The 14,292-nt window shown below is 40.8% G+C and overlaps 1 protein-coding gene across 5 annotated transcripts in view; it reads left to right on the forward strand.

The window, feature by feature from the left end:
• PDE7A (phosphodiesterase 7A) overlaps nucleotides 1-14,292 on the forward strand; it is a 76,470-nt gene that overhangs the window by 14,591 nt on the left and 47,587 nt on the right. The window contains exon 2 of one of the 5 annotated variants that reach the window (XM_044423822.1): nucleotides 6,529-6,569. The exons of 3 other annotated variants lie outside the window; for them this stretch is intronic. In XM_044423822.1, the coding sequence (XP_044279757.1) occupies nucleotides 6,554-6,569 (16 nt within the window). In that variant the 5' untranslated portion in view covers nucleotides 6,529-6,553. Of the gene's footprint in view, nucleotides 1-2,721; nucleotides 6,570-14,292 lie in introns of those variants that run through there. One more of the 5 variants, XM_044423821.1, reaches the window with a different exon arrangement.

The following is a 14,292-nucleotide window of genomic DNA, read 5'->3' on the forward strand; positions in this document are numbered from 1 at the left end:
CATTTAATGGTTAATTAAAAATATTGTGTATATTAAATAAAATCAATATACTGCAAACACTTTAACTTATGATATAGAAAAGTAATTCATTATACAGCCCCCAGCTTCTGTGCCGAAGTCCTCATGAAGCCCTCAAGGTACAAAAAGTTAGACTGTCCTGCCATAGCATTTTCACTGGATTCCTGATAGGCGAGATTCAACAGTGGCTGCTGTACAGTTACTGGACTTTCTGTTCATTCTCTGTTGAGATGGATGTCAATGTGTTGGTTAATCTGTTGGTCTCCTGGTTTTTTTTTTTTAAGAGGTAGTAAAAACAAAAATTTGCTCTTTATTTATTACTATTTGAAACTTCCGAACTGAATTTAAAAGCAGTTTCACATAAAATGCATTATGGTATTCCAATTTGAAAATAACTAGAGCATGAATAAATTGATGTTAGGTCTAGCCTTTAGATAGGGCTGTTTTTGACAGATGGCCCTGAGCTAACACCAGGTAGCCTCAGGACTTCATGGCTGCCATGACAACTGTGGGGCTGTCTCAACATGTCATTGGCCCAACACATGAAAAAGGACCAATGACTCTTGACCTGCTTTTTTCGACAGGGCAAGAAGATGGTAATCTGGAAATGGGGGTCAAATCACTTCCTCATGAGATTGAGACTTAGGACTGCTCTTTCTCTTCACTCATTAGAATGCTCCATCCCCAGGGGCTGATGGATCCAGGTTTCCAGAGGGTTGTGGGGATTTTCTGGCTGATATAGTTGGCGCTGCGGTCGAAGTCCAGAGTGCTTTATGAAACTTACCATTTGGCACCTAAGCAGCCCTCTTCCCATGCTCAGAGCCCATGCAGAATACAGCAGAATTGTGAGCAATGAAGCAATTGGGATGATGGCTAGAGTGTAGGTGGAGAAAAACCGGGGCTGAATCTGATCAAACACTGGTGAGAGCTTACTGTTGAGCCTACTCTGTGGTAGTGAAAATGGAGAAGAGAGCTTTCTTCTCCACCAGCATCACATCCTTTTGGTGCTGTCTAGTGGAACTGTTTCAAGTGGCCTTTTATGTATAGGCTGTAATGAGGATCATGGAGAACCCTTGGTGGCCTGCTGTGATGAGTTTGCACAGCACTCAGATTCAGTCACTCAGATCCAGCAAAAATTGGACTTCATGTTAGATGTAGTCCCTGTAATGGAGGAGTCCAGAGACCCATCTCAGTCCTGTTTCATTGGATAAGTTTCAATTATTGAGGACTGATTATGTGGACAAAGTGCTTGTACAAGTCTCGCTCACCAACTGTATCCTTGACCCTTGCCCCTCATGATTGAAGTCAAGGACGGAATGTGCTCCTGGGTCCAGGCAATTATGAATGCCTCTCTGAAGAAGGGGCTGGCCTTAACTCTGTTAAAACAGTGATTAGGTTCCTCTTGAAGAAGGCATACCTGGATCCAGAAGATGTTAATGATTATAGGCCTGCGGCCAACATACCCCTAGATAGCTCCAGGCTCTATTGGAGGAAACAGACCATCTGGATCTATTTCAGTTTTGTTTCAGGCCTGGTTTTGGGACAGAAACTGCCTTGATCATCTTATGGGATGGACTTTGTTGGGAGAAAGACAGGGAAGTGTGTCCATGTTGGTTCTCCTGGACCTTTCAGCAGCTTTTGAGACCATTGTCCATGGTATGCTTCTGGATAGGCTGGCTGAGTTGGGAGTTGGAGGCACTGCTTTGCAGTGGTTCCAGTTCTACCTGGCTGGCCTATTCCAGATGGTGCTGCTGGGGATAGCACCTTGACCCATGGTAGTTATGTCATTGTCCCGGGATTTCATCCTATCTCCCATGCTGTTTAATATCTACATGAAACTGCTGGGAGAGGTCATCCAGAGTTTTGGGCTGAAGTGTCATCAGTACGCTAATGATACTCAGCTTTACCTCTTGTTTACATCTTATCCAGGTGAGGCAGGGTCATCTCTGAACTAGTGTCAGAGCAGGCTGATGGACTATATGTGGGCTAATAAATTGCTTATCTTAATCCAGGCAAGATGGAGGTGTTATTGGTAGGTGGAACCTCAGTCTGGCAGGAGGATATCTGCCTTATCCTGGATGGGGTTATGCTCCCCTTAAAGGACAGAGTGTGGAACTTGGAGGTACTCTTGGACCCAGTGTCGTTCCTGAAACACCAGGTAGCATGTATGGCCAGGAGCACCTTTTATCAATTGTGGCTGATATGTCAGCTGCATCCCTATCTAGATGGACAGAACCTAGCAATGGTAATCTATGCACTGATAACTTCATGTTTTGACTACTGTAAAGCACTTTACATGGGGCTGCCCTTGAAAACAGTTTGGAAACTTTAGTTGGTAAAGAATAGGGCAGTCTGTCTGATAATTGGGATGGGCTGGGTATGAACAAATAAGCCCTTTCCTTTATGTACTGCATTGGTTACCAATTGAAGTCTGGGCTCGGTTCAGGGTGCTCACATTGATGTATACACCTCTTATTTTATATTGTTAATTTGTTTTATACTTTTAATGTATTATATTTTAATTTATGTTGTGAGCCGCCCCGAGGCTTCGGCGAATGGGGCGGCATAGAAATGTTTTAAATAAACAAATAAATAAATAAATAAATGGCTTAGGACCAGGATATCTAAAGGAATGCCACCTCTTTTATACACCTACCTGAATTCTAAGATTCCTTTTCCATGAGCTACTGCTAAAAGAAGTAAGGAAGGTAGCTATGACGGGAAGGGCCGTCTTGGTTGTGGTGCCCCATTTATGGAACCAACTCCCCAGGGCGTTGTGCCAACACTGTATACTTTTCAGTGCCAGTCAAAAACATTTTATTCTCCTGTTACTTTAATTGTTGAATATATGCTTATGATTTTATATTGGTTTTTATTCAGATGATGATTAATTGGTTTCTGTGGATTAGTGTCTATTGTGTTGTGTATTGTTATGTTATTCTTTTTGCTAATTGTCATTATTTTTATTTGTAATAGTTATTATGGGGACGTTACTATGTTTTATGCTGTAAATCATTCCAAGAGTGTTAGCTATAGGCCAGTCTATAAAACTTTAAACAAACAAATAGATAAGCATTTCTGCCACCTGAGGGTCTCCTCCTTCTCGGATTATAATTATGGCATCTAGTTTAGCTGGCATTCAAGCAATTCTACCTGCAAAATGCATTTCAAATTGATCATAATAAACCTTCATGGGCTCCAGCTCCTCCCCAGAATTCCTGTTAAAGCTGGCTGGCATTGTGCAGATGTAATGATGACAGAGAAGTAGAATATTCTCACCACCTTTACAAATACAGAGTAAGTCTGAAGATTTGTCCTTACCTGCATTTAGTCATGCTAACAGTAAGACTTCCACGATCTGTACTCTAGTTGTTGACCCAATCACCTTGTTAACCACAAGTTTTCAGCTGAATTGACTGTGTTTCGGATGAGGATGTTTCTTTATTCTGGGATCCCAGGAGGACCACTGGCTAAGACTGCAGGAAATTCCCTAATGGATGTCAGAAAGCCTTCCTGATCCATCTCTCTAGGGTTGGGCGACTGAAGTTTCCTATAATCCTTGCATTGGCTCTAGGCAGCTCAGTGATCTTGCCTGATCAGGTAATGTTAAAGTCCATGATAAAGGAAAAAATTTCTGGCTCCCTTTCCCACAGACCCTCACCTGAATAAAATACCGGGACCAGATATGACCCGTCACATTTATTGGGGCTCATTATTATTTGTAATAAGCTGTTGGTAACTCTGAAGTCCTGAGTTGCTCCAGCATGTTGGTCTTGGTGTAGGTGTTGAAATCCAACAATGCATGTGGTAGCCTAGGCTGGGAGACTGTTGAACATTAGTGTGTACAGTACAGCAACAGAATTCCCAGCCTTTCTTGGGAGCCCAACAACAGGCATGGGCACTGAAAACTGGTAGAACTCAGGGAACAACGTACTTGGTCTTTGTAACCAAGGTGCCCCTCTTTGACCCCCAATTTATTTATTTATTTATTTACTCAGGGAACAACGTTCTTGGCCTTTGTAACCAAGGTGCCCCTCTTTGACCCCCAATTCATTCATTCATTCATTCATTCATTTAAACAACTTATCTGCCGCCCCATCTCATGAGCCTCGGGGTGGCTTACAATTGATTGGTTCTGCCAAGTAAACATGTCTGGATGAGACGAGTGACATGGATTTCTCCCAATCTGTTATACAGGCAGTGAAGGGTGTGTGCATCATGGATGAAGCCAAAAAACACCTTCTGTTAAGTGAACTGGTACTCAGCAGCAGAACCTTCAGACCTATGAAGTTTGCAGGACAGCTACTAGAATTCCCAAAGTTAGAGAGGACAAAGTGTGCAGCTGTTGACTTTCATGGTTTGGGGCCATCGTATCTAAAAGGGCTGCCTATTTGCATATGTAATAGGAATAGGTAATGATCTGAGAGATGGAAATCTTGAAGCCATGGAAGAAAATGTTTTTTTTCCTCCAGGAAAAATGGACATTTTGAGAAAATGGGAAAATAAGCTTTTAGTGCTTTTTCCATATCTAAAGTTATTTCATTTAGATATTATCATGTCAAAATTATTAAATTTAAATGTATACAATTATAAATCCACTGAGTTTTCAGTAAAATTGGTTTAGTTATTTGTTATGAGTAAAGCAAGTTATACATGCTACATTATTTTGGTTCCTGTTTTATGTGTTATCAGAAGGAACTTTAGCATAGCCTCTGAAACGTTTGAGTCATTCTAGAAGCCAGAAAAAGTGGGAAAGAGCTGGAGGAAGATTTATGTGCAGCATAATTGAAAATTAGACTTTAGATCCATAATTTTAATAAGGAATGGAAGAAGTAACAATGATCAGAGATGAGTAAAACATTTAATCCCATGGCTTCAAAATTTCCAGAAATTTCACACTTCCTATTCCATAGAAACCATTTTGGTGGAATAAAGGCCAGGTTATACTGTATCAACATCTTCTCTTAAACATTTTATTCATTATTCTAAAAACAATAGCATAACTCAAAATTGCATTGATAGTTGTTCCAACGTATCCAGTGTTACATAAAAAACCAAGATCCTTGTGAGGTAGACTAGAAACTGGTTCTTCCCTCCATTTTTCCTCTCTTTTTCTTCTTTGCATTGGCTGAGTGCTTCTGCATATTAAGCTCTAGTTACTTATGAGTAGTCCTTTTCTTAGTGGCAAGTAGTCCCTGGAGAGATCCTTCCTAGAGAGATTTAGCCAATCAAAGCAAAGCCTTTTAAATACTTCAAAAAATAAGTTTTTTTAAAATCCCCCTTTGTGCAGTTTTGCTATTCTGCTTTGATACATTGTTTTCTTGCTGCTTTCAAATGTGTGTGTTTGAGTAATGTTACTGGTTTTTATTATAGTGTTTTAACATGTATGCCACCCTGAAAACTTCAGTTATATGGTGAACAACAAACAGTTATATAATAATAATATCTCACTTGCTTTTCCTAACATTTCTTCTGTGCTCTCCATCACCATCATAAAACCATCTGTCCTCTATCAATTCAGTGTTGCCTTCTTACCTTCCAGAGCACTTAATCCTCTCTTCCCTTTACTCATAACAAAAGCTGCAATGGTTATACTTGCATAGGGAGCAACAATATTGCTCAGGGAGAACAAAACACAGCTACCTAATAACTAAGGGAGATAATGTAGTAACTAACTCAGTATATAGCATTAACTCACAGATCATATATATCAACTTTACTTAACAGGCTCCTTATTTATTTTTTTTAAATTTAAAGATCTGACTCTTGACCATTGCTTCCTTCTTCAAGCTATAACCCAAAGGCATGACGCCCTTTGGCATTGCCCATTCAGTGGCCACCTGCATTAAAGCCAGACTCAGTGGCCAGAAGCCACACTAACTTCTAGGTAGATCACACATAGTTTTCAGTTGTGTGTAATAGTCTTTTTCAGAGGCTCTTTGTAACTGAAGCATAAACTTTGACTTAGGCTTATTGTAAGAATGCTAACATTCAGGACTTTTGTGCCCTGCCATGCATTTGAATCTGTAAATTTGGACAGTAAATTGTATGACTATAGTTTTAATATTTTGCTTGATAGAATGTATATTTAATTACCAAATGAGATTGGGGAAGAAATCCTAGGTCTCTTTTTGAGAATCCTGTATAAAATTCAGTAGTTGTGGAATATACTGTTAAATTGCAATCTGCATATGAATGTTATGAATTGATAGTATAGTTTAACAGGACATTAACAAGCATTTGCTATCTTTTATGCCTTTAAAATATAAAGATTATAGTGTATCTACTTAAAGTCATATAATATATCAGCATGATGGTAGTAGGTAGGAGAATGAAACCATGTCATACCAGGCTAGCCTTGGGCTAGCCTGGCTCTTCTGCTCCATTCCGAGTACATGTAGAATGTAACAGATTGACTGTGGGGTGACCTTTTCCTTACTGTATTCCTTACTCCTTACTGTATTCTCATACCCCGAATATGGTTTGGAGGCTTTCCCATCCTTCCAGAAGAAATTGGAGGCTGTAGTGGAAGAAGATGAGGAACCTTTTTGGTAAGCGATTGCCATTCTGTTGGCAGATGGAAACATTCTGAGAGGTCAGTCTGAAAATGATGGTAATGCTGTTGGTCCAAATATACTGCCCAGCATATTTTGATATATATTTTTTATTGAATAAATGCTGTTTTATGGATAATGCTTATAAAAACTCCAAGAATCCAAAGTACATAGAATTAGGAACTAAGGTTATGTAACACATAATTGTCTTAATATCAATCTAACTTGTTGTTGTTAACATGCCATCAATTCATGTCTGCCTTATTTATTTATTTAGGGCATTTATAGACTGTCCATCACTGTCATCTCTGGACGGCTTACAATATAATATAAGTCCTAAACAAAATTAATTGGGTATACCATGACTGAATATAAAAATAACATTGTTAAATTTATATATATATATATATATATATATATATATATATATATATATAATACACACACACAAACACACACACAATTAAAATCAATTGACATTAAAATATTGGTCAAATAAAAAGGTGACCTGGCGCCAAAAAGCTTATTTATTTATTTATTTATTTATTTAAAACATTTCTATGCCGCCCCATCGCAACAAAGCCTCAGGGCAGCTCACAACATTCATAAACAATAATTTAAAAACTGGTACCATTTCGGCTATATATATTAAAATCTATAAATACAATAATAATAAATTAACAGTTAAAATAACTTTTAAATAAAAAGTTCTTCACCTGGCACCGAAAAGCAAATACTGATGACGCCAGGCGGACCTCTCTGGGGAGCACATTGCATAGGTGGGGCGCCACCGCAGAGAAGGCCCTCCTCCGGGTACTCGGGTAATATCATTCACGGAGGGTTCCTGGAGAAGGGCATCTGCTGCTGATCGTAGGGGTGGGAGGGCATATATGGACGCAGACGTTCCTTTAGGTAACCAGGTCCCAAGCCGTTAAGGGCTTTATAGGTCATAACCAACACCTTGAATTGGACCCAGACTTCAATAGGGAGCCAGTGAAGCTGATGGAGAACTGGGGTTATATGAGAACAACGCCCAGTCCCAGTCAGCAACCTGTCAGCTCTATTTTGCACCAATTGAAGTATCCGGATCATCTTCAAGGGTAGCCCCACGTAGAGCGCGTTACAGAAGTCTAGTTGGGAAATAACCAAAGTATGGGTCACCGTCGCCAGGCAATCGTTCTCCAGATAGGGACGCAGCTGATGGATCAGCTGAAGCTGAAGGAAGGCGCTCCCCACCACCGCCGCCACCTGAGCTTCCAGTGACAGCTCAGGGTCGAGGAGTGCTCCCAAGCTGTGAACCCTGTCCCTCAGAGGGAGTGCAACCCCATTTAGGACAAGGCCCAAGTCCCCCACCCCAAAGCCCGAGCCACCCACCAACAGGACCTCCGTCTTGTCTGGATTGAGCTTCAGTTTATTGGCCCTCATCCAGCCCACTACCTTGGCCAGGCACCAGTTCAGCACAGCCACTGCCTCACCTGGATTCGTTGAAAATGAGAGGTAGAGCTGGGTATCATCAGCATACTGATGATTCTGCAGCCCACACCTCCTGATGACCTCTCCCAGCGGTTTCATGTAGACGATAAATAGCAATGGGGACAAAATGGATCCCTGCAGTACTCCATGGCATAGCTGCCATGGTGCAGAGCCATAGTCCCCCAACACTACCTTCTGGAATCAGCCATTGAGATAGGAGCGGAACCACCGCAATCCTGCTAGCCTATCCAGAAGGATACTATGGTCAATGGTATCGAAAGCTGCTGAAAGGTCCAGGAGGACCAACAGGGATGCACTCCCCCTGTCTTTCTCCCTGCACAGGTCATCGTACAGGGCAACCAAGGCAGATTCAGTACCGTATCCGGGTCTGAAGCTGGACTGAAATGGGTCCAGATAATCAGTTTCATCCAAGAGTGCCTGGAGTTGTCCCGCCACCACCCGCTCTAGCACCTTGCCCAAGAAGGGGATGTTGGCCACCGGTCTATAATTGGCGACCACCTCTGGATCCAGGGATGCCTTCTTTAGAACTGGCCGGACTACCGCCTCCTTTAAAGGGGCAGGTACCTGGCCATCTCTTAAAGAGGCGTTGACCACCTCCAGGATCCAGGTCACAATCCCATCCTTGGCATTTTTGAGTAGCCAAGATGGGCAAGGGTCTAGTAAGCAGATGGTAGGACGTACTTGTCCGAGCACCTTGTCCACATCGTCAGACCACAACAACTGAAATTCATCCATCAGTTGAGGACTCAACGGCTTCTTTGGCACCTCCCCAATAGGATCTGATTCAATAGTAGAGTCCAGCTCGTGACGAATCTGAGCGATTTTCTCCCTCAAATGCTTGGCGAAGTCATCACAGTGGGCCTTCGAGGGTGGCATCAGATCTTTCTTTGGGCCTGGGTTTACCAGCCCCTGCACCACCTGAAAGAGCTCCGCCGGACGGCATGAGGAGGCAATGGAAGTGGAGAAGAATTTCTTCTTCACCGCCCTCACCGCCACAGCATAGGCCCGATAGTGGGCTCTTAAGTGTGTTCGGTCAGATTCATCCCGTGATCTCCTCCACCTATGCTCTAGACATCTCTCAACCCGCTTCATCGCCCATAATTCAGGAGTGTACCAAGGAGAAGAACGGGCTCTGCCAGGTGGGAGAGTACGCTTAGGAGCGCTCATGTCAATAGCCCTGGTCATCTTCCCATTCCATAGTTCAACCAAGGCCTCGACAAGAGCACCAGCCTTATCAACTGGAAAATCCCCCAGAGCCTTCAGGAATCCATCAGGATCCATCCGACTCCAGGGGCGGACCAGCATAATCAGGTCCGCACCCTTACAGAGGGAAAGGCTGCTCTCGAACTCAAACCTCATGAGGAAGTGATCTGACCATGACAAGGACGTCAAACATAAATTCCTCACCCTCAGATCACCCTCTTCCTGCCCTGTCAAGAAAACCAGGTCCAGAGTGTGTCCACGTTCATGGGTCAGGCCACTGACGTGTTGAGACATATAATGACAGCACCAGGCGGACCTCTCTAGGGAGTGCATTCCATCGTTGGGGTGCCACCGCAGAGAAAGCTCTCCTCCGAGTGCTCTGTCTCCTGACCTTTTTCAAAGAGGGTTCCTGGAGGAGGGCCTCTGCTGCTGATCTTAAGGAGCAGGAGGGCATATAGGGAAAAAGACGTTCCTTTAGGTATCCAGGTCCCAAGCCATTTAGGGCTTTATAGGTAATAACCAGCATCTTAAATTGAGTCCAGACTTCAGTGGGAAGCCAATGGAGCTGATAGAGGACTGGAGTTATGTGAGAATAACGACCAGTCCCCAACAGCAGCTCTATTTTGCACCATCTGAAGTATCTGGACCATCTTCAAGGGCAGTCCCACATAGAGGACGTTACAGTAGTCCAAGCGGGAGGTAACCAGTGCATGTGGCACTGTTGCTAGGCAGTTCTCTTCCCTTATGGTTGCTAGGCAGTTCTGTTCACTTATGATTATTCTATGAAAGGATGCTCTTCAAAATGTCCTGTCCTTGACATAGAATCCCTTCAAAAAGAAATCTTGAACAGAGGGAGAAAAAAGATATGTGTCTTTGGAACACTATAACTTGCTGCTTGCCAAAAGTCTATTTTACACATTGAATGTTTTTCACGTATATCATTTTGAAGCATTGATCTATTATAAAATACGTGTTTTATAATGCTTGTCATTTTAACCACATTGAACTCTTAACTTTTTAAATGAGTGCTAGCTGTCTTTTTTATAGAATGGCTTTACTATAAAATCAATTTTACTCAGCACTTAGGAGCACCACTTAGGAGCACATTTACTGAAACATGGGGCAGTCTGTTTTTTAAACTTATAGATCTTTGGGCACAAGTTTATTACCTTCTTTTGTTGGTATTTCACTGGCTAATTTTCATGCTGACATGCGTACCTTTTTTGGAGCTTCTATTCAGCCATTTTGAAAGAATGCTTCTGATTTTACCGCAAGTATAAGTTGAGGGGTGATTATTGTAAGAACAAGCTCTATGTAAGCTCTGATTGAAATTGGCTAACATCTATTAGAGCATTTTCCTGAATTTGCAGATTCCATTAATAGAATGTATTACTTATTTGTTTTATAGAATAATAAATAGCAAGTCAGTTATGACTTCATTGAACAGAATCCCTCGTTTAAGGAAGTAAATTTATACATACATCTTAAAACCCAAGATGTTCCCTTTAAAAAAATATTTTAGATGTTAGTTAGCTTGACTAATAACTCCCTACAGTCCTGTCCCAGTTTACTCTACAGATACTCAAAGAGAAAAGGCTCCCTCCCTCAGTAGATTTACTAATAGATGTCCTCTCCTTACAAAGGAGGTAATTGTTAACTCTGCTGCTAAGGAATGGGCATTTTTTCTCTACTGTAATTGAGTGTAGTCTAAGAGATTCCCAGTGCTTTAGAACAGTGATAGACAAACTGCTTTGGGGTGATGAGCACATTTGGCAATTTGCAGAACTATGTTGCATACCATTGCAAGGCATGTCATTGTCAAATAGACAGAGTACGAGATAGAGGTGGCATAGAGGTAGGCCAAGCAATTCATTTGAATCAGCTTCTCATAATCAACAGAATCCTATTTCCAAGCTGCTAGAAAAAAATGTGCATTATCTATTTATAAGAGATAGAGGAGGTACCCTAGTGGGTGCTACAAAATGCATCTGGGGGTAGATTGGTACCTTTAGACACCATGTTGCCTACCCATGCTTTGTAGAAATATCTAAGTCAAATAGCCAGAGGTATAGCTGCTATGAGCCTAAGCCATACTGTTTAATCTTAGGGTTTCTGAATTCTTCACAGAAATATGTGTTATATGCTGCTTTTTAGAACTTCAGCAACAATAATAAACACAAATAGGATCATACATATTTAAAAAGACAAAATAAAAACTAATACTTGTCTAAATATTGTCATGCTTATATATTTGGGATTTTAAATCCGGGAGGCGGTATACGCTGAAATTAATAGCAGAACCAAATCCTAAAATCAGTCCAAAAGGATATTCTATTTGCACTTTTTAAAAAAAAGCCAGGGAAGTGTTTTGGACCAGCAACTATAAAGGCCCTATTTCTACTCATAGTGGTCAGTCTTCAGTGAAGCGAGTCACAGCAGTCTGCTCAGAAGATGCTACTGGGAAGAAGATTTGTTCATACATAATGTATGGTAAAATGAGAATTGGGATAAGTAGCATAGGCTGTTTTGGAGTATTCAGGGAGACTTGGGTGACCTCTCTGTATCTGGACTTCATGACATCTGTGGTAGTGTATTGAATGGCAATAATTCCACCCTCTGGTAAAGGCCTTTAAGGCAAAATCCTAAATAAAGATTTCATTTGAGCTCAAAGTACCTCTGTCATGTATATAGGTTCCAGAGCAAGTTATTTTTCTTTCAGTCTCATAGTTTTGCTTTCTGGAAAAGCAATGCTGTCTATCTGAGCATGCTCACCATGGCTTCTAATTTTTACATAGGTAAGCCTCCCATGGCAGCCATTTCATAAAGTACCACAACCACAAAACTTCAAAAGTGACTATAGCCCCCAAAAGATTACAGAATCCTGTGCAAAGCCACATTTTATAAGTATATGAACGAACCACAGCACCTTTTGACCTTTCACACTTCTCCTGCCACTGCCTCCTTTTCCTCTTCCTCCTTTAGTGTGGCTATGGAAGGAGTTTGGAAACTGCTGCTTCCTTTGTATTTTTGTGTGTCATTGAGCCTTTATTATGATTAGTGGAAACGAGCAAACTTCAAACCACACTTTAGGAAACTGACAGGTCTCAGCTAAGCATTGTTAAAATTAAACCACATTTTAGGCTTTTAACAATAAGCTAAATAGTGCTTAATTTAAAACAGAGACTTCCAGTTTCCTTGCAACCATGTTGCAGGAGTGGGTAGCATGCAGACAACTTTATAAATCCCAGCAAGCATGACCAGTGGACAGGGACTGTGGGAGTAGTAGACCAAAATATCTACAGGCTTCCAGGGTGCTTAGCCCTGTATACTAACCATTAGGTGTGAATGCAACTGTTGTAACAGCTTAGGATCACTTCAGCACTCTGGAGTTCAGCTTTGTTAATAGGGATTGCACAGACTGGCATCATGCATTTATGACAGTATTAGGATGCTCAATCATCATGTTGCCCTGGTATTGTTTGAATTTCCCAAAACACAGACCAGGTTGGATTCCACTGTTGGAGCCCTCAAATTGTTACTTTTCTTGAAGTGCTGAAACATTTTGTGTTTCTGCAGTTGGTGCTTACAATGATTAGTTTGTATCAATCTGATGTAACAGCTAGCTATATAAAGCACTACTTATGTGCATCATTTTGTCTATTGCCTTGTCCTACATGTAAAGCAGAGCAAATGTTCCAAAAGCATAAGCTAAGCTAAGTAAATACTTTCTGATGTGGGGGGCGGGGGAGAGTTTGTCTGGGATCCAAGCTATCCCATTCTTGTAAGAAAGGAAGGCCGGTGTGCTGCTGAATAGCGTTCCTGTGGGAGTGTCTTGCAGAGGAGAGAGATAGCACAGTGGGCTGAAGTAATGAGGGGTAATGGAAAGCTCCTATACATCCACAGGCCTTTGGATTCTAGCTGTTGCTATTCTAGCTGTGTTTTAGCAGTTTGTAGTAATGGCTTATTACCAGTTATCTGACTATAATGTTTGTAGGGCATGCTTCTGTCTAGATTTAGTTCTGTTTCTCAGTTTAATGGAATGCAAAAGTGTGTGCAATCAGTTGCTGTGATTGCAGCAAATGCCAGTTCAACTTGATCGTATGCTTATTATTTTCTGTAAAATCAAATATATAGTTGCAGCACATAACACAGAATAAAAGCATATCTGAATAAGAATCTTCAGCAATGTTACAAATTTTGGGGGACAGGAGGAGGATTTGCTTTGTATTGATTTTTTGGTTAGCCAGAGTTGGAAACTATTCAGATTTTGGCTTGCTAGCAAACTATGACTTGTCAGGAAGGAGGAAGTTAGGAAAGGAAGGATTTTATGGGCAAGAGGTTAATTCATCTAACATCAAACCGTAGGGGCATAGTTTCTAATCTGGATCATAAACTTTCTAACTGGTCTTTGTAGAATTATTTCAATTGGAAAAAATGGTAGGACTCCAGTTAAGTTAAACCTTAATTTCATATTTAATCTGCTTTAAACAAAGGGTTATTTTTGATCAGTTACTCTCAAGTAGTAACAGTATACTTTTATTGTATTGTAACTATTTTAGTTGAAATGGAAAATAAATAAAGCTTTTATCTCCATATTAATGCTAAGTTTGTTTTTCATTAAGGTCTTGCGTAATACACAGATAATTAAAGACAAGTAAACTTGGTAGTAACAGTTGGAATGGTAAAACATTGTAAATGTAAACTCTTCCTACTGTTCAGTTACGGTTTTCTTTTAAAAATATTGTAGTACTGTAGTTTAGAATATATATTTTCATTTGACTATTTATTTGGCTATTTATGATGAGGAAGAAAAGAATTTAATGAAAAGCATAAGCATGCAATTGCATGTTTGAAAGATACTCAGATTGTTTTGAAATTGCCTCTTAAAAAGGCATGGATTGAATTAGATTCATTATATGACTGTAACACTGCATACAGAAACGTCTACACCTTGCAACTGTATTCAGTTGCAATTTTTCTGTAGCACTTCGACATGGTGTATTTCACTCTTGACCCTATTTCT

This window comes from Varanus komodoensis, unplaced genomic scaffold, assembly GCF_004798865.1.
Source record: "Varanus komodoensis strain SLA01 unplaced genomic scaffold, ASM479886v1 scaffold14_1, whole genome shotgun sequence".
In the NCBI taxonomy this organism is placed as follows: Eukaryota; Metazoa; Chordata; class Lepidosauria; order Squamata; family Varanidae; genus Varanus; species Varanus komodoensis.